We start from the raw sequence: 20,044 nt of genomic DNA, 5'->3' as shown, positions 1-20,044 counted from the left end.
TGACTCGGAGTTTCGACCAATCGGCGCACGTCCTTTGCGCAGAGGCGGCAAACTACGAGCGATTTTATCCTAATATGAATTGCATCGCTGATCACGACTGTTAGAAATGAAATTAAAATTGATAAATAGTTTATGTAAAGTACAGCGAAGATCATTTCGTATTAAAAGTAAAGAAGAAAACCTTTGCAATTCACTTTTATTTGATACATATGTGATACGTGCGCTTTCTTAAAACAAAAATACAGGTACAATTAGATGGTCAATTGACAATATTCGCAACGTAATTTGAGATTAAGTGCGGCAGGAGCAACAGTACTCAACCAGCTGACTAGTTTATTTTTACTAGAAAGGAAACAATAATTTATTTGTTTCGAACTTACTGATTGTAAGTATTTGCAAATTCTTCCTTACCTGTTGCTTGTAATCTGTAACAATTCGTGAGACATACAAGGATGTAAATGTAAAAACGGCGTACCTAGTATAGGGTGTATCGCTTGAGATAAATCCTTGTATTTCAATTCACCGTTACGAACAAGAGACTGTGCTTCTTCCATGGATATTGGATTGACACCCGGGAAATCTACAAAAGAATGATTATTAAAGGACGTATATGAAAAAAATACAACGAAAAAAAATTCACAAATAATTTTTGCACACAGATGACGAACTCGTCTGAAAATACAAAATATTAAAAATTTATTCCCGAATTCATGCATGCAATATAGATTTCCTTTGTCTCTCTCTCCTTCAGCGTCGCTCTTGATCTCTTTGCCGACTTCTTAGCCTAGTTCGAGATAAGCTACAATCGAAGGAACAATCAGCATTATGTCGCCTGCCACTTTCAACAGGCTGTACATATCAGATTAAGGTCTAGTGGCGATCAGAAGAAGATTGCGATAGATGTTTCGTATTTTTGATGAATAGACGTTATAAAATTAACGACATTCACACGACACCGTTGAAAATGACTCGGCAAAGATCGTCTTTCTCTCGTTGTAGTAGGATCTCTTTAGAATTCTAAAACGAACATGGCGCGTTCACCTGATTTCCATCCGTTGAAATAAAGAATTGGGACGCTGTAGCTCATGGACCATAATACATGATGCTCCGTAACTAATGGCCACTCGATAGGGCAGGTGGCCTCGAATGGATCTTGTTTCAATACAAAGTCGAAATCATCGGCAGGGTCGTCGCTGTATCTCGGTGTCGGGCGATCGTTTATGTTGTTACCGCTGCTACGTATGTATTGTTTCTGTTTACGGGCAACATACGCCTCTCCTGGCACCTTCTGCGAGTCGTGTGCAGATATTTGTTATTCGAAGGAAATTTCCTCATTCTATTTTGAGGCATCTAAATTTCTTTTTTTTTTTTCTATTTTCTGAAAAAAAGTCAAAGATAACAACCACCTTGTCACCTCGAAGTTCCCATCCGTCAGAAATTTGACACGACATCTCGACGAATCTTTCGGCATTTTCGAGGAACTCGTCCCACGTAATTGTACCTGGACCGTCCATTGACATCTGTCGGATGTGATAATAACTGGCTTTTATATTTGCTGCGAGTGTGTGGTGCTTTTTCGAGGAACTACAGCCCTGACGACAAGCATGAAAAATTCGTAAAAATGTTATTACACGTAATACGCGGGCTGTGGATTTTCGTGCAAAATCATAAGTTGAGCCTGAATAGAAAATTTCTCGTGCCAAATATTACAAAGAGCACTATATTTCCTTGTATTGCATGCATTCTATGCAACTTTGTATTTTTAATTTGCCATAAGTGTATGAAAATCCATAGTCTAGTAATACACTATGCATTCAGTTCAGCCTGTACATTTTAGCCTCATAGATTACATCCGCCTTAATTACATCCATAATATACTACATTGTATATTGTAGAAGATGTATGGATGTATATTTATTTATTTACTAATTACGCTGCTTATTTACTAATTTCCCAAATTTGTTTCAATCATGTTTGAAGAGGAAAGACATCCGTTAATTTAAGAAAAACTTTTAGTATAAAATTGCAACAAGATATCTCGCTTGTGTCAACAATTCTTTCGTACTTTTCTTCCTGAAACGAAATAACTCTTTTGTATTTTCCTCCAACGATAAAATTATACAACTGCGTTCGAAAAGTACTGATAAGACTAAAAACAAAAGATCTACTTTCTTTCGAAACATCTCATTTTAAATCGTGTTTATTAATTAACATTAGATTAGATTTGAGGCAAATTAGCGTTAGAACGAAGACATTTAATCATCGTCGATTACATCGTTCTCTCGTAAAGATAAACTTGGTGAAATAGTTGTTCGTAGTTCGTAAAAATCAATGATACATATATTAATTCTGTGATAAAGTTGAGAAAGGGGAAGCTGTACACCCGAAGGAATGGCTTGTCTCTTTTCTGTCCGACCCCTCGACGCTCAGTCAATTGTCGGCTATTTTGCATCGGCAATGTTCGCTGGTGTTCGGGCGTGTTCGGTTATCCCCGCTATCGGTAACATGCGCCGATAGCTTGTACAGTGTACGCGTGCGGTGTGTATACAGGTATACCTTGCATGCAACGATCAGCATCCAATAGCACGTAGAGTTGCGAACAGGGACGTAGCAACAATGGGCGTTATCGCGCATACGTGTCTATTTCTCTCATGTCAATTTACGCAGCGTATCCTCTACAAATATTTTACAAAACGATACATCTAACCTTCAATTCTGCATTTTTTATTTTTACATTATCAGCAAAAATTCCGCAAACTTCGTGAAAACTTTTAGTTTTGTATACATCGGTATTATAGAACGATACACAAATGAAATTTCGATTGTTCAATTTGCAATTTATAAATTCCTGTGACAACAGGTATATCAACACGAAGCAAAGCTCAAAAAGGCGATCCAGGATTTTAACCAAATGTATTTTGCGAAAGGGATCGTCCAAATCCCCCAAAAGTACAGACCTAAACTAAAATGAATTTCTCTCACGAATTAGCCGTTCTAACCATTCTGGCAATTGTAACGTTCAAAGCGCCAGGTAACAAAAGGGAATGATGTACCGTTACGTACCTGACGTGAAAACCGATGGCTGCGCGCGCAGCTTTTATGAGCCAGAGACGCGCGACACGAACAGCACAGTGAGAACAAGAGCGAGAGAGACGGAGCTGCGTCCCGTATCCCCGTGTACGTGTGTGTACGTGCCAGGACTGCGCGTACTACGTGTACGAAACACACTACTCCCGATCCTGTGCGTGTTTATACAAAAATAAAATTCGCCTCCGTGATTGTGTACGTGGAAGTGACACTGTGCTTCGGTTTGCTACCTGCCTAGGTAGGTGTCATGGAATAAGAGACAAAATAAAAACAGACTCGTCGTTGTTGGCTTTTCGTTGTTCTGCGCGCAAGATTATACGACGTACAGTACCACGGCATCGAAGATCGGCGTAAAATCGGCGTGTGTCGCTGACGCGTAGAGCGTTTGCATTTGAACGAGCGTGAGATGCAAGTGTGTACGCCTGTCTCTGTCTCCGTCTGTCCGTCTGTATGTTTCGTTTAATGAGGTGAGGCGGGACGAGGTGAGGCTTGGTTTCAGGCGCGGTGAGGTGAGGTAAGGTGAGCAGGCTAGCCAAAGCTAAAGTGAGTAAAGAGAGTGAAGTGACCGAGCGCTGCTTGAGCATCGCGGTGAGAGGACGCACACACACTGTCGTTTACGTTCGGTTCGCAAGACGCGGCCCTCAGGAGCTCTACGATATCGTGTATGTACGTTTCTTTTTTTTTTGTTTCTCTCTCTCTTCCTCTCGAGGGGATAACTCTGAATAATCAGTGAAGGGAGAAAAAAAAAACGAGTGTCAGAGGGCAAAAAAAAGAACGACGAGGGAAGAAGGAAGGAAGGAAGGAAGGAAGGAAGGAAGGAAGGCTTGGAGGTTGGAGAACTTAAAGTGAACTTCAGTTACGAAGAGGACAGAGACAAAGAATACAAGTGGCTGGTCTGCGAACGATGACGACGCTCGTTCGTTCCACGGTCATGCGTCCACAATTCGCCGAGCCATGATGCGAGGTACTCTATCTAGTATAGGCTGCTGGCCACGGCGGTGGTACGACATGTTCGTAATGTGCGTGTGATTCGATACAGAAGACAGTGAATATATTATTTCCGGTGGTCTCGGCGCTGATTACAACGTTTCTTCCATTAAGGCGAGCAGCGAAAAGTCCTTAGGATCCGAGAAAACTGTATATTACCGCGAGCTACGTAAATAGAAGCTGGTGCAGGACTTACTTGCGGGAACAGTGTCAGGATAACGTCTGTCTGTTAAACGAAAAACGGTGGTTCTGTTTACACTGGAAAAATTGACAGTTTTCGAGAATGTACGCAAAGGGAAAGGGGACTACGGTGCCCTCGGACTCTCAAGCGAGAGAAAAGTACGTATTACTTTCTTTAATAGAATCTATTGTCGCGTTCGTTGTGCCTCTGTCGAAAGAGACGAGAAGGAGAAGGGAAATTTGTCGATTGATCGACTAGTGACTCCATTTTCTTTTTTCTCTTTCTCTCTCTCCATCTCTATACCAAGCGTGTGTATATATGCAAGCAGTAGTCGGTCTCGAAACCGGGCGATCGGATTCGTCGAGTAACTCCGGCTTACTTAACTGGATTTGCTGGACTGATCGAAATCGTCAATTTCTAATCTTTCATCGACAAAGGTTCTTTACCACTTGCTTCTTGTAATTCGAACGATGGTTTTGTAAATTTATAAACATACGTGGATAAAGACCCTTATTTATCTCTCGTTTTTTTCTCGTTTCTTCGACATGAATTTTATGGTTATAATTAACCAAAATTTATACTGTTTACAATGCCAACTTGATGAAAATATTTAATAAATTTCACACGTTTCTGTAAAATTTATTTATAATTAACTCTTTCAGCTTTGATTAACTTCTCGAATCGATTCGATCTCGAAGTTTTGCGAATTGAACTGTTTGCCCGGCAGTGTCTCTTTGCAACCTGGTTTATCGCAAATTCAATTCAAGTGTGCATGGCTATGACTCACTAGAGTTAGTTGTCTGGCAAAGCAGGCCGATTCGGCGCCATGTTTTTATCGTTTGCTACCAAGAGGTAGTTCACGAAAAAAATATGTATGACAACATCTTGCAAAATACTTTTTTTCGTTTCGTACGTTGCCACAAATCGAAAGTACAATCTTTTTCAATGCTCAAGAATAATTTAAAATTTTTATTTACCCAAGTTCGAAAATATCATTCTGCGAGCCGGATTTTTTAAATCTGTTGCGTCAAAAAAACTTCTGTAACTTTCTCAGTTTTTATTTATTACGTATACTGATAGATTTTTACATTACTATTACCTACTTGCACGTTATTTATGCTACGCTCTATTGAAATATGAATTGTAACATATTTCAGTATGACTGTTTTTGAATAAAATTTATCACCACGAGTACAAAATTATATAAGCTATTTTCATTACATAAAAATGTTGTTGCGCAGTAAATTACAAACTTAACTTAGATTCTTCATTTATTTGAGGATTATTTATGATGTTTTAGGTTAGCCCTCTATGTGTACGAATACCTACTGCATGTTGGCGCACAAAAGGCAGCACAGACATTTCTGTCAGAGGTAATAATTTTCAATTTTTAATAATTCAATGACAAAACCTGCGAAAAGGATAATTGTGTATGTATATTGTTGCTTTAATTATATCTTACTCTGTTGCATAGATACGGTGGGAAAAAAATATTACTCTTGGCGAACCACCTGGATTTTTGCATTCTTGGTGGTGGTAAGCACTATTTACTTATTATTTTATTTTTCTACTACAAAAAGTAACAAGGTAATATTTTTATTGGAGAATATCGCAATTCAATGTATATTCTTCACGTTCATATGCATAGAAAATAATCAATTTCAAACATTTTAGTGTATTTTGGGACTTATATTCAGCGGCACCAGAACGAAGGGACTCCTGTGAACATAGCAGTGAAGCCAAAGCTTTCCATGATTATGTTAGTATAGTTTTATTATTACTAGATATGATGAAACTATAAGTTACATGATATAAATGTATAAAAAAACTTGGCATTGCCTGTAGATAATCCAATGATATTACCAGACAATGTATGTTGTCTATAGACAATGTCATGTATCTAATTGTTCCCAATCATTTCATTGAGTCAGATTGCTATCATGGTTTCTAGAGCATATATTATTCTTAAATTTGTGAAAAAGAAAACAAAAGGTTAATATATGATTGTGGAGACTAGATTTTTAATCAGATATCAATATGAGAATTAAGTCTAAAAGATTCTAGATTAGAGATAGAAAAATTTGTATAGATATCTGATTTGATCTGGATGCTTTACGTTTTCTTATTTGCAAGAAATAGAGTACATAAGAGCTATAACATAATATACAGAGATATAATGGAATACAATATAATAATCGAATGAAAGAAAATATAATAATGGAAATAAAAGAAGATAAAAAATATAATTAATACAATACACAAATATAACATGTTTATTGCATAAAAACTGCAATGTAAAGAATGAAGAATATTGTTCATTTACGTATTTCATTTGTCATTTGTCCACAGACATGTTTCTTATTTTTCATGACAATGGAGGATTAATACTTATCACATTGCTACTAAACACATGTTTGTGGACAATTTGTCTGTCAGTTTGGTATAAAAAATTACTTTTTTGTTATCAGGGTTTTGTGAACAGTGGTTATGGTGTTAATGGCATTGCTCATGTAAGTTGAATTGTATTTTGATACTTATAAATCATTTATAGTATTTTATCATGCATTACAATTTAATTTCATATGTATATAACAAAGATTTTTACTAGACTTTGCATGTGAAATTTGTATTAAACTGGTTAATTAATTATTAGATGTTAAAATTTGACTGTTAGATAATTATCAGATGATTACAGAATGCTGGTCCAGCGCCTTCTCCCATAGGACAAATGCCACCCAATGATGGTATGCCCGGTGGTCCAATGCCTCCAGCTTTTTTTCCAGTAAGTTTGTTTTACATCTTTATACTGATAACAATCTTATTTTACTTAATTTCATCTTGAGAATTGAAAAAATTAAAGAATATTCAAATGATTTCGAATTATTTTGTTTATATGTTTTGTTTTGTCTATATGTTTATTTGTTTATATGTTTATATGTTTATACGTTTTGTTAATGAATTATTACTTTTATATTCTCTTGTTTAAGTGCAAATAAAAAATTATTTTTTGTAATAGATAACGTTTATTAACAATCTTCTCATGTTTTAAAAAAAAAGTAACTATGAATTTCCAAATTCTTCTATAATTTATATTACAATTAATAAGTTAAACATGCCTTCTATGTCTAAATGTACATATACACATGCATTGTGTGTATATGCCTTTCAAGAGAGAAGAGACGGGTGAATAAACAAAAAAAAAATGTTTTTACTACACACAACTTTACTACTACACTTACGTATAACGTAAATTGAAATACACTATTAAAAGTTTTTAAACTTAGTTTTTCTGAAAGGAACAAAAATATTCTGATCTTTCCAATTTTTGTTATAGAGAAATCAAACATGTTAACTGTATATAAACACATATCACAATATTTATATGTATATACATACATAAATATATGAATATCTGTTATCATTGTTATGCCTAGTTACAATTCTCATGCATTATAATTTTACACTTGATTCAAAGCTCCTAATATTTTATTAAATGTACTAAGTATGACAAACGTTAGTAAGTAAAACAACATTATAAATATTGTTACTGACTGTTATTAATTTAAATGATTCACTGATGTTATTTCATTCTAGTAATCTTTGATTAAATTGTTAATAACTTTACACTGTTAGTAAATACAGCCTAGTAATACATGAATATGAAATAATAATGCGTAATTAATTATTTATGATATATAAATATGATTTTATTGACTAAAATAATTCTATGATAGTAATTTATATGTTACATGTAGAAAATCTGTTATATCCTAGTCAATATGTGTATATAATCAGACATTAGTATCTTTTACACATAATGCCACAATCCTGTAGAAGTTCGTTCATCTGATTACTGTAAATGTACACAGTTGAAACATACATTGGTTTTGAAACAAGTGTACATTTCAATAAGATTCTTATGCCATGCTTGTCTATACTGTATCTATGTACTTATTTTCTCTCTGCTATGTATCTAACACTTGTATGTGCGTTCCTCTATCATTTTCACTTTCTGATCTCCTTTCTGCATAAAGCAGATTTCAGAAATTTACCAGGAAAAGTTTTGTATAGATGTTAGAGAATAGCCTTAGTTTCAATAATTTTATATAGCAAATCTATCATTGACAGTGTTCCACCTTGTGCTGACTCTGGTTCTGTGCAAAAACATCGCAATTGTTTCGTAATAATAGATTATTAGCAACATTTATCGAATTACAGTTTGTTCTTTTACTCAATTTATTATTTACTTCTCTCATTTACCTTGATATCTTAGTGTCACAATTTTTAATCCGAGCTCTATAAATGAAAGCATGTACTTACTCATAGAGTAATATTCTAAGACAGGTATATTTCTTATAATTCTTAATACTACAACGCACTTACATAAAAGGTAAAAGAATGTCAGCTGGGGTCGCACTTTTTAGGATTTTCAATATCTAACATAAAAGCCTGCTTAGATAGTAGTCTAGCATTCAGTACAAGCGGTCTACGAATTTAATGAAAATACAACATACGACCGTCTTTTATATTATGACAAAGATTTGTTTTATATCTCTGTGTATCATACACATGTTTCATGTAATATGATAAGTATGTCCTTAGGAACTAAAAACACAGTACTTTGTACAAACGAATAGCTAAATCGTTTTATGAGAAGAATATGTTCTCGTTGACCGCTTACTATTCCATCTGAACAACAATATATAAGTAGGTGAAGAAGAGTCTCTAGTTATGCATATATTTTGCTTGTCCGAACATTTACTGTCCTCTGAATCATTTTAGGATAACGATCTACAAGTTCAGATAGAAACATTGTGATTTCATTTTGATATATCTGTATATATCCTTGAAAAATGTATTATCTTTTTTTTTTTATTATTATAAAAATTTTGTTTCAAAGTAAAACGCAAGGGAAGGGGGGAGGGGGGAAGGGAAGATGCCCTCAGGTATTCAGTATTAAATTTTACTTCGCGTATAAAGTCGTAATTACGAAATAATGTTTATTCATAATCGTATATTTTCGTAATTATAACTTCTAGATTTTTAAGGTGCTGACCAACATAGTATTAACACAATATCATACCCAAGCCTTCTAGTCTAGCTGTTGCCTGGATCGCAGTGTTGCTACATGTCTGTCGTTTGCGTTGCTTGTTGCAGAACAACTCTACAATGCGACCATCTCCGCCCACACACCCCTCATCACAGCCATCCCCCCAGCACCCCCAGCCACCCCCGCCTCCACACTCGCAGATGATGTCCACTCAGGTAAGCCTCATTCGACACACATACACTGTCACTCATGGAGAATCACTCAATCCACTCTCATTACCATATCATCGTGTACCTATGACTGTTTGCTCGAAATCGCTTCTTTTCCTACCAAAGTTATTTCTACTGTACAATCTTCAGCCCACCGTTCTTCAAGTACAATATTATATAGAACATACAAACAGGATTCATTGAAATGGTCACGAATTACAATTTGTGCTGCAAGCACAAATTGTCTGTCTTCTTTTTTTCCTACACTTAAATACATTTGACGATTGATACATGATTTCACAATATTATACTTAAGAGAGAAACAAAATAGTTTTATTGAATGTGTGTAACAGCAGAGATGCGTCTAAGGTAAGGGAAAAGGTTTTTTTTTTTTTTTTAGTGTTGTATAGTGTAAAAAAAGAAAAAGTGTGTCGGTTATTATTTCTGTTTATAATGGACTTATTTTAAGGTAAGAATTGTGTTAAATGCACATCACACTTCGATTTACTTTAATCTGTTCTTTGTTGAATATAAACTCCTATTGTTTGCAATCCTATTTGCACATTAATATAACACATTTGTCAAGTGCACTATGATGATTTCCATCAGAGTGCATAAGTTATATGGCCTAATATGTGACCAATTGCTTGTTGCGGCTGCCTGGTGTGTCGGTTTTGTGATATACGATTGTTATAACATATCCGGGGATTTAAAAAGAAAAAGAAAAAAGAAAAAACTCTGGAAACTGTCACTTGCTTAATATGTAAATTTTTGACTTGTTACAGTTTATGGGTCCTCGGTATCCCGCTGGACCAAGACCCGGAGTACGTATGCCACAAATGGGAAATGACTTTAACGGGGTATGTATTATTATTTTATTGATAGATCAAGCTATTAAATGTACAAATAAACTACGATTTGAGACACTTATTGACATTATGACTGTGATGTTTTTATTCAGCCACCTGGACAACCAATGATGCCAAATAGTATGGATCCAACTAGGCAAGGTAAGGGCTCAATTATATGCTAGATTCACATTGATTTTTTTTTTTCTGGCATTGACAATAATTGCGAGAGGAGAATGGCATAGACGCATGCATACCAAAAACCACACAGCAATAAATAAATCAGTAATTATTAAAAGTGGATTGGATTGCTGTGATGTGGAGTGGATTGGTTTTTGAATTGTCTAGTTACGTGCAGTGGTGTAGTTTTCAATTTAAACCATTATAGTTAGCATTATATATTTATATTTATAAGTCTGTGTATAAGTAAAATGCTTTTGCATTCTTCTTTTGCATTCAAGATAAAGGTATAAATTTGATGTTTTGAACGACGATTAGATTATTTTAACAATAATGTGACGTTTTACATATAATTCCCCATAGTTATTATGTTTATTTAAACAGTTTTTAGTTCGAAGATATCGTAAATAAGATATTCCTTTTTTCTGCATTTTTCTCTGAATATATAATTCAGAATAAAATATTGAATGGAAATATTTTTCTAAATGATTTTCGATACTCTTATCGCATCACACAAGTAAGCATACTAGTAATAAAGTCCAACAGAACTATTATTTAATTCTAAGAATTTAAAAATAATTTTTGTCGAATTAATATCTCAGTACATAATCCAGTTTATCGGCTGTAACGATGTATTTTCATGAGAGCATTGAAGTAATATTTACAATTTCATTCACTATGCGACTGCAAAGTAACTAGACCTTACCGCCATCAACCTGACCTTACCTACCTGCCGTACTAATGTGTGCTCTTGTGTTCCTCAGGCGAAGCTGGAGAATTTGTAGGGTGGCAAGGTAGGAAGCAACCCAGCAACCAAATCACACTCACATGACTTAGTCAAGCCTAACTTTTATTTTTTTCTCCTGCTCGTTTTGAAGTTTCTGTTCTCACATTTTACAAATAAACGCACTAGCTTCGTTTCTTTTGTGCGACACTTGCTCACCCGATCTTGCATTAAACATGTCAATGGTAATTTATTATATATATTAAAAACAATGTATTCAACTTTGCTGTGAGAACAGTTTTCTGTATTTATAAAAAATGTTCATACTTGGAAAGATTCTACATTTTTATACGTGAGACATTAACAGAGATATAGATAGTTGCAAGTTTTAACATCATTTTAACATATAGTTTATCCGTTTTCATTGCATTTATGTGCAATGATTTTGTGGCTAACAAAATTTGTCTGTTTATTGTCATTGTCAATCATTGTAGCATAAACTTAACATACAATATTAATGCACTGCAACGTAGTTACTTTCTCCCATTCAAAACATTTAAAAAAGAAAGTTTCATGCGACTTCAGAAAAGAAAAATATGAAAAGAATTCATTCATTAAAATTATTGCTGTATGATATCACAATCCTTTTTATTAGGCATCATTTGAATGATTGTCTTGTTTGTCATGTATCTGGCATATATAGCATTGTTTTATCTTTTCGTTGTTAAATTAAGAGCTCAAACGTTTGTAAAAATTATTTAGTAGTGCTGTTTTTTCATCCTTCGCATGAGCTTTGTTACTTTATTAATTTGTGTAGATGCAAATTACCAATTTAGCATGCCGTCCACTTGCTTAAGTATTACACTTGACTTCGGCAAAGCATGATTCGAGTTTTTTAATATTCTGTATTAAAAAACCAAATAAATGAAAGAATAAAACTATAAATTGAAAGTCTTTCTCACATTGTCATTGAAATATTTGAACAGCCACATGATTTGCCGTTGATCTAGAGATTCACGATTAGCGTTTAGAGTATTAACATAAAACAATATTAATACCTGTGTCTCTAGAAAAATGCATCAAAAATTATTTTTATTGCTAGCTCCTCCAGGCATGAATCCCATGAACCCAAGGATGAATCCTCCACGAGGACCAGGGATGGGCCCAATGGGACCTGGAAGTTACGGGCCTGGAATGAGAGGACCACCTCCTAACAGTAGTTTGGGTCCAGGAGGTCCAGGAGGTCCCGGCATGCCTCCAATGAGTATGGCTGGACCAAGTGGTAGACAACAGTGGCAACCTAATACGTCAACGGTACGATCATGATCCATGTTTCACGTTGAAAAAAATCCATGTCCATTTCAATTATAAAATGTGCAGTGACACAACATTATTGCGTACACTTTTATCTTTTACACATGTCTTTATATATACATATATTGCCGATGATAGAATTAGTCGGATGTTTAAATTATAATGCGAAAATGGATTTTTATTTTAGCCGATGAATTATTCATCATCGTCACCGGGTAATTATGGGGGACCACCTGGTTCAACAGGTCCTCCAGGCCCAGGTACACCAATTATGCCCAGCCCGCAAGATAGTAGTAATAGTGGTGGCGAAAACATGTATACCATGATGAAACCTGTACCTGGAGGAAATATGCCTGGTGTAAGTAATCATATATTTGCTACTTTTGAGAATAATGGGAATAACGTTCAGTGATATCAAATCAGACTCATTTAGAATAATATTTAGATTTAGACAAGTAATAGCATTTGTAACAGAGATATGATAACAATAATTTGTTCGAATATATCAGGACTTTCCAATGAGCGGTGGGCCAGAAGGTGGTCCGATGGGTCCTATGGGACCGAATACGATGGGTCCCGTGCTGAATGGTGATGGCCTCGATGGAATGAAAAACAGTCCAGCTAATGGCGGTCCGGGAACACCACGGGAAGATAGTGGAAGTGGAATGGGAGATTATAATTTGGGTGGTTTCGGAGGACCTGGAGAAAATGTAAGTATTAGTAAGTTTTTCGTAACAACTCCCTATGACAGTCACTCGACGTGTTAATATGGACTTATATGCTATCGTTTCCTTCTCTGTATAAATGATTGAACTTATATTGACAGATACTTTCGAAAAGATATTAATTAAAAGAGAAACTTGCGTTAATTTTCACTCTTGATATTCTTGGTTGGAGATATAAGTCCATGTTATAACTGGATTTTTCTTCTAATTATTCAGCAATTAACAGATTCAGGTGCTTTCATCAATGCGTCAATTAGTTAATTATTCTATTAAAGTAATTTGGGTCTTATTAAATTTAGAGGGCTTATCCTCAAGCTTACTCCAACCACCTAGTTAATGCTTAATCTAAAAAGTCAATATTTGACAAATATTCGAAGTGTCCTTGTTTAATCATTTAGGCTTCTTGGGAAATTTAATTTAAACTACCCATTTGCATCTAATGTTATAACTGTTTGGCTCAGATTGTGTCTAACTATAATCATACTAACAGTATGACTAATGATGCAAACCTAAAGTGGGTATAAAAATCGTGAAGCATTTAAGAAACTTTTTTTATTTACTGAATTGAGACTTTCAATTTGATGAAACGAAATGTCTATTATCTAAAACGATCAAACATTGATAATAAAATTCCATAAGAATTCTATAAGTTACAGATTGTTTTATTAAAGACAATGTGTAATGTTAGGAAGATCATGCTCTGGTGTCTGTTGCAATAGAATGCGTCAAAACATTTTCTACCCACTTTACATCTACAAAAGAGTATGAATCAACTTTCATACAATAATATATAGAATATTTTCCATAAGGTGTATCGTATACCATAGTAGAGAAATTTAAGCGAAATTCAATATTTCTTTACCTTCGGTTAAGTTTAGTAATGAAAACAGACTCAACTTCCATTAGCAAATTTGTTACATCATTTGTCAATATTCATTTGTCCGCGTGTTAACTCTTCTTTGTACAAAATTTTCAATCACATTTAAGAAAATATAAAACTTGAGTTCATAAGAATACATCACGACAAATGTCAAAAGAAATGTGTATATATATTCCTATTTTATAATTCTGTGATAGTTCTTTGTTATAGTAAATATTTCGGAGGTGTAATATATAGTAATTATTTATTATAAATGTTTTTCAAATACGATACGCCTTGCGGGATGTGTCATATGTATAATACAAAATAATCGATTTCTTTAACGAGCGCGCACAGACGGTATTTTTTTTTTCTTCTTTTTTTTTTAACCTTGCGTTGTTATATCGCGATTGCGAGTAGGATTCTGAATTGAAAAGATAATCAAGTAATCTTGCACGTGCGCCTTCTGTATTCCCGACAGTTTTTTTAAAAAATCAAGTCGCCTTGGATCCAGCCCCGAGTTCGTAGATGCCGTAGATTTCCCGGTTAATCATGCAATGTGGAAAAGGATCATACGCAAAACCCTGAGTTTTATATATACATATATATCACGTACAATCGTCACGTGGTAACGCGGTTCGTAACGGTTTTCGTCAATGGGTCAAGCCACAATTATTCGCTCGTGACCAGATAGAGAACGGAAAAGAAAAACGGAAACGGAGAAAAAAAAATGAAAAAAAAAAAAAGAAAAAAAATACATACATTCGCGTCGACGTATCTCAACTTGCGTTCGTTAAACGCTCCTAATCAGTTAGGTTAGCATTTAAGTGCTCATTACGCTATTACTACGACTATGATACTTGAATCATTTATAACATGCGCGCGCGCGCAAAATACACTATATATAAATATTTGGAAGTATATATATGTATATATACATGTTGGTATACATGTATATGCTTCTCTCTTTGCTAAATACTCACGAGGTTGCAGACTAGGTTTTTTTTTTTTTTTTTATTTTTATTTTTTAAATACGATTTATTTCTATACGTTTTACTGTCGACAATATATCGATATCCTTTTTTTTTTCTTTTTTTTTTTTTTTTGTTTTTTTTTTTTTNTCTCTTTTTTTTTTTTTAAATTCTTATTTCAGCTAGTGTCTCTCTCTTCCTTCTTTAATTGCATCGCTAGCTCGTCGCTAGCTAAACTGGCTTATTTTTCATCCTATTATAGAGTTTGGATTTCTAAGCAGTATTAGGTTAGAAAATAATGCTATACACTTGTACTTTAAGTTTCATAACAGGTAAGACGTGACAGTCGTCGAACGAAAAGAGAGAAAGAACTTTTTCTTTTTTAACCTCACTTTTTTGCGAAATACGCGACTGACGAATTCGAACGAATTTCGTTTTTTAAAATTTTCACAACGGTGTCGAGCCACGAGTTTTTGTTTATTTATTCGGACGATCGTTGTCATGCGACAACGGACATAATGTAGACACACAGTTGTCTATTATTTCTCTGAAGAATCGAATCAGATTCATTTCTTTTATTTTTTTTTTTTTTTTTTTTTTTTTTTTTTTTTTTTATTGAAACGACGAAACTCTGTAATGAGGTGATTAAATTAGCCGAGCTCACAGACCGAATCCCTCCACTGTTTGCTCAGAATTCACTATATATATATATATCGATAGAGAAGCAAAGTTTGCTTGCACCATCTTGTATCGCAGGCCATTGGCGTCGCAATACCTCGCGCGAGTACGTACCACGCAACTAATTAGAATTAATGGATCATTTCCGCTAGTGCCTTGTTTGGAAAACGAATGTAGATACCATTGTGTATTTTAATGTGTTAACCTGTCCTTGGTGGAGCAGAAAGCTTAATAAAACGCGTACAAATCTAGTCACGCCAATCACGGACCGGTCCGTGTTTCGAAAATGGCGGTTCTTTGTTTTGTTTACTTAATGCGGACACACGGGGGCGTAACCCGGTGCATTTCATTTTTTCTTCTTCATCATTTGCTCCGTCGAATAATGTTTCCTTCGACACGGTTCGAATATTCTGCAATTCCGCACACACACACGTACACGTACACGCACACACTTGTTTCGCGATCGAGTTCCTATTAGGAATTAATTTCAAACATCGAAGTGACATCGAAAACGGCGTTTCGTAGTAAGTTCCTCGCCATTGACTTCCTTTTCCTAACGGTATTGCAGCGAGTATTGCGAAGCGAATGGTGTTTGCGATTGACTTAACGAGAAAAAGTACTTGAGAGTGAAAAGAAAAAAAGAAGTATAAAGGAGAATGTTATATATATATATATATATATATATATATATATATATATATATATAACGTACGCATGGCAATATATTAGGGCGATATATATATAATTAATTATTTTTGTATGGAGTAAAGAATCATAGACGATTATATAAGTACTGAACCTAACATGAAACGACTGTAAACATGAAAGATGCAAAGAAAGAGAGCAGAAAAAAAAAGAAAAGATAATACTAAGGGCCCGATAACGAAGAGAAAAATATATATATATATCGTGCGAACCTTCCGGAATCCATCCGTCCGTAATGGTTATAGGTCAGTACCGGACTATGCTGTGCTGCTGTTAGTTGTGTTTTTTTTAAATTAACTATTGAAGAAAGAGAAAAAAGAGAAAAAAAAAGAAAAAGAAAAAAGGCAAAAGGTGTTGTGTGTGATAATTTTTTCGAATTATGTAAAACGAGGAAAGAGGAGAGAAAGAGAGAGAGCGAGAGAGAGGGAGAGAGAGGGAGGGAGAGTGAGCGACAATATTGCAAGTGTATGCTCTGAGCACCGGCAAGATCGATTATATGGTCTCGAGGATGATCAAACGCAAGTCTTTTTTAATATATATACATATATATACATATACATATATGTATATATATATATATATATATATATATATATATATATATATACGTATATAATCATTGTGATTTCTCGAAGAAATTTCTTTATTGTTATAATTATTATTATTACTATTACTATTATTATTATTCTTATTTTTATTTTCTCTTTTCTTTGATACACGCCATGCTTTTTATTACTATTTAGTCTCATATATTTTCTCTCTTTTATATTTACATACATACATACATACATACATACATACATACATACTTATACATATATATAATATATATTTATACAATATTTTTAGAAATATGCAATTTCGATATTTATGACACTATACTTTAAGACGATGAAAAGAATAGTGACAATAGGAACGAAAGAAATAGCGACACATCATCGGGTGCAAATAGTTCCGGCATATTTCGTTGTTCTGTATTTCTTTTTCTTTTTTTTTCCGCGACACGAAAACAGTCGGTGAACGCTAGTCGGACCGTATACGCTACATACATATACATTGCGTGTGATGCCCTGCTGTTTGTTTTGCCGAGTCGAGAATGCGGTAAGAACGGGAGGGAAAGAAAGAAAAGAAAAGAAAAAAAAAAAAAGAGCTGAGACTTCGTGGTAGAAGAAGACTGTCATTGCATCGTATCTTTAACACTTCGATGTTTTGTGAAAAGTTACTGAATATATGACTGCCTGCTTGCCGTTGTTCCGGAGTATTCACTGTGACAATGAAATTGATGCGTACTTTTAAATTAGGAGAGAAAAGAAGAAAGTGCACACACACATACATATATATGTATATATATATGTGTATGTATATATATATATACATATGTATATATAAAAGTAATACAACGAAAGATTGCTAGACCCATCCGCTTGTACCAACTTTTTTAAATGCATACGTTTTTCATCGGCTGCGAAGTTTCACAAAGTACAACAATGCATATACGAAAGGAAATACGTTTCGTTTATAATTTGTCTGTTGAGAAGTTGGTCAGGGTTCGAAGATACAAGGCCAAAACGAGATCTCGAGTAAAACTGTGGAATTGTAGTAGCCCTTTCGTTGCTTGTAACACGACTCAAATTTCGAAGAAAAAGCGTGCTTCGAATGAATATATATATATATATATATATATATATATATATACACACATATATGTATATATACACATACATATGCGTAGTACACACGCATTATAGGTGTATAGAGACGCACAGGGCGTATACATATATATCGGTGTACTATGCGCGGTGTATATAATGGTACTTTTAAAAGAAAATCGTCGATTTACTTTTAATACAGCCCCACGTTGTAAGCCACGTAAATGAATGGCAAAATGGATAATTACATTTATTAATATATGCCTAAACTAGGGGAGATCGAGACAATAAATGTAAACCTGTTACACTGAGAATATTGCGTTTTTCTTTTTTATTTGCGTTCAAATCCGCAGGGTGCTGGCTACTAGACATTATATATATGACTATCTGTTTTCATATATACACTTTGTCTTTGTTTTTGTTTTTTTTTTTTTTTAAATCTGTATCTTCACGTGATCGATCTTTGTTTTTTTTTTTTTTTTTTTTTTTTTTTGTTCTTTTTTTTTTTCTTTTTGGCCTGACACAGTAATATGTCACATGCCACTTGTGTTTCACATTGCATTATACGTCGATGAATGTCCTGATGTTTTCACGTGTTTAACTGTTCAACTCACCCTAGACTAATTTGTACTCGGAAACAGCTGAGTAGTTTTCGTCCTTTTTTTTTTCTTCTTTTTTGTGCCATCATAATTTGTGCGATATATATATTCACTTTAACATACAAACAGGAAATGTTTACATTTCGTTGCTTTCACGGCAAGTGTATGTATGCAACTGAAACGTCTGTCTTTAACGTCGCTTTAACACTTCATTACTGTACAAGTTGCTAATATTAACACCAATGACACTGACGACACACACACACACACACGCGCGCGCGCGCGCGCGCGCACACGCGCACAATTTAAAAAAAAAAAGAAACGACAAACTGAGAAACTAACACGAATGCATATATTGCATAATAACATGATAATTGCAATTTCGACCTACTTTTTCGTGTTTCTAATATATAAAAAAAACAAAAAAAAAAAAAACGAATGCTACACTGTATATTGTGGAACACAATGTTTGTGATATACTTAACGGTTTCCTGAATTCCCGATGAAACAATGTTCAATTTCTTTTCGTTTCTTTCTTTTCTTTTTTGTTTTTTTTTTTTTTTCTTTCTTTCGTTTTTAAAATTCGTTCCAAGTACGTAATATCTTCTCTCGTAGAACGGTAAAAAAAAAAGTCGCCCTCTGAAACACGAAAGGAAAATAAGAGTGAAATCTGATAGCTGTATATAGTACTAGCCTGTACTGACCTGTAGCACATGGATGCGTTGAGCGCAAAGCGATTGGTGGATTGCGAGATCGTATCGAGAAACGATTCAAACGAGAAAAAAGAAAAAGAAGTACTTCAATTGATCAGCAAAGAGTGAAAAAAAAAAAAAAGAAAAAGAAAAATCATTTTAAGAACCATTCTCAAGGGGATGACACGTCGAGTTTCACTGTTGCAATTTTTTTCTTTATATCTCTAAATAAGAATTTTTCATTGTTGTTATTGTTGTTGTTGGTTCACTCGTGGTGAGGTGTGCGTGAGTGGGGGGCAGGCGGCAGCGCACACGAAATGCGCAAAGATGTCAGTTTTTTATATTACATCCGTACAAACGTGTTTTCATTATTATTGTTGTTATTATTTTTTTTCCGTTTTTATTACTCAGTATACGATATTACGTTCGTTCTGTGTGTGTGTTGTTTTTTTTTCTTTTTTTCTTTTTGTGCTCGATACGGGCTTCTTTTTTATATAACGTCCATGTGTTGTGGGTCAGAGCGCCCTGGAGATGTGGAACCACACTTCTCACTTCTCACTTCATTCGCGGTATCCCGAAAAAAAAA

The 20,044-nt window shown here is 34.4% G+C and overlaps 2 protein-coding genes and 1 long non-coding RNA gene across 14 annotated transcripts in view; 1 reads left to right on the top strand and 2 right to left on the bottom strand.

Annotated features, from left to right (window-relative positions):
- Positions 1-178: 178 nt before the first annotated feature.
- Positions 179-3,478, bottom strand: LOC122531761 (ubiquitin-like-conjugating enzyme ATG10). 6 transcript variants are annotated; one of them, XM_043659949.1, is made up of 6 exons: positions 3,064-3,118; positions 2,384-2,675; positions 1,407-1,592; positions 1,042-1,288; positions 412-580; positions 179-342 (listed from the first exon to the last, which is right to left on the bottom strand). In XM_043659949.1, the coding sequence occupies exons 2-6, from the start codon at positions 2,450-2,452 to the stop codon at positions 252-254; spliced, it is 762 nt and encodes a 253-aa protein (XP_043515884.1). In that variant the 5' UTR covers positions 2,453-2,675; positions 3,064-3,118; the 3' UTR covers positions 179-251. The 6 variants fall into 6 exon arrangements, with proteins under 6 accessions (XP_043515884.1, XP_043515885.1, XP_043515886.1 ...); XM_043659950.1 differs by lacking the exons at positions 2,384-2,675; positions 3,064-3,118 and adding an exon at positions 3,419-3,478; XM_043659951.1 differs by lacking the exon at positions 2,384-2,675 and having other exon boundaries at positions 3,064-3,179.
- Positions 3,479-3,878: 400 nt separating this feature from the next.
- Positions 3,879-20,044, top strand: part of LOC122531760 (single-stranded DNA-binding protein 3) — a 20,702-nt gene continuing 4,536 nt past the window's right edge. The window contains exons 1-14 of one of the 7 annotated variants that reach the window (XM_043659944.1): positions 3,879-4,051; positions 4,127-4,413; positions 5,556-5,628; positions 5,730-5,791; positions 5,930-6,014; positions 6,724-6,765; positions 6,951-7,037; positions 9,413-9,520; positions 10,300-10,374; positions 10,476-10,524; positions 11,307-11,336; positions 12,369-12,580; positions 12,768-12,938; positions 13,090-13,290. In XM_043659944.1, the coding sequence (XP_043515879.1) occupies positions 4,358-4,413; positions 5,556-5,628; positions 5,730-5,791; positions 5,930-6,014; positions 6,724-6,765; positions 6,951-7,037; positions 9,413-9,520; positions 10,300-10,374; positions 10,476-10,524; positions 11,307-11,336; positions 12,369-12,580; positions 12,768-12,938; positions 13,090-13,290 (1,251 nt within the window). In that variant the 5' untranslated portion in view covers positions 3,879-4,051; positions 4,127-4,357. Of the gene's footprint in view, positions 4,414-4,558; positions 4,693-5,555; positions 5,629-5,729; positions 5,792-5,929; positions 6,015-6,723; positions 6,766-6,950; positions 7,038-9,412; positions 9,521-10,299; positions 10,375-10,475; positions 10,525-11,306; positions 11,337-12,368; positions 12,581-12,767; positions 12,939-13,089; positions 13,291-14,645; positions 16,028-20,044 lie in introns of those variants that run through there. The other 6 variants (XM_043659945.1, XM_043659942.1, XM_043659948.1 and 3 more) reach the window with 6 other exon arrangements.
- On the bottom strand, positions 11,155-12,444 carry LOC122531763. The gene is made up of 3 exons (XR_006307379.1): positions 12,325-12,444; positions 11,273-12,169; positions 11,155-11,164 (listed from the first exon to the last, which is right to left on the bottom strand). It is a non-coding gene; the product is annotated as an uncharacterized LOC122531763 (long non-coding RNA).

Source organism: Frieseomelitta varia, unplaced genomic scaffold (assembly GCF_011392965.1).
Source record: "Frieseomelitta varia isolate USP_RPSP 00005682 unplaced genomic scaffold, Fvar_1.2 scaffold_412, whole genome shotgun sequence".
Classification (NCBI taxonomy): Eukaryota; Metazoa; Arthropoda; class Insecta; order Hymenoptera; family Apidae; genus Frieseomelitta; species Frieseomelitta varia.
The sequence above is the reverse complement of the archived record's forward strand: the minus strand, read 5'-3'. Positions and strand labels throughout refer to the sequence as shown.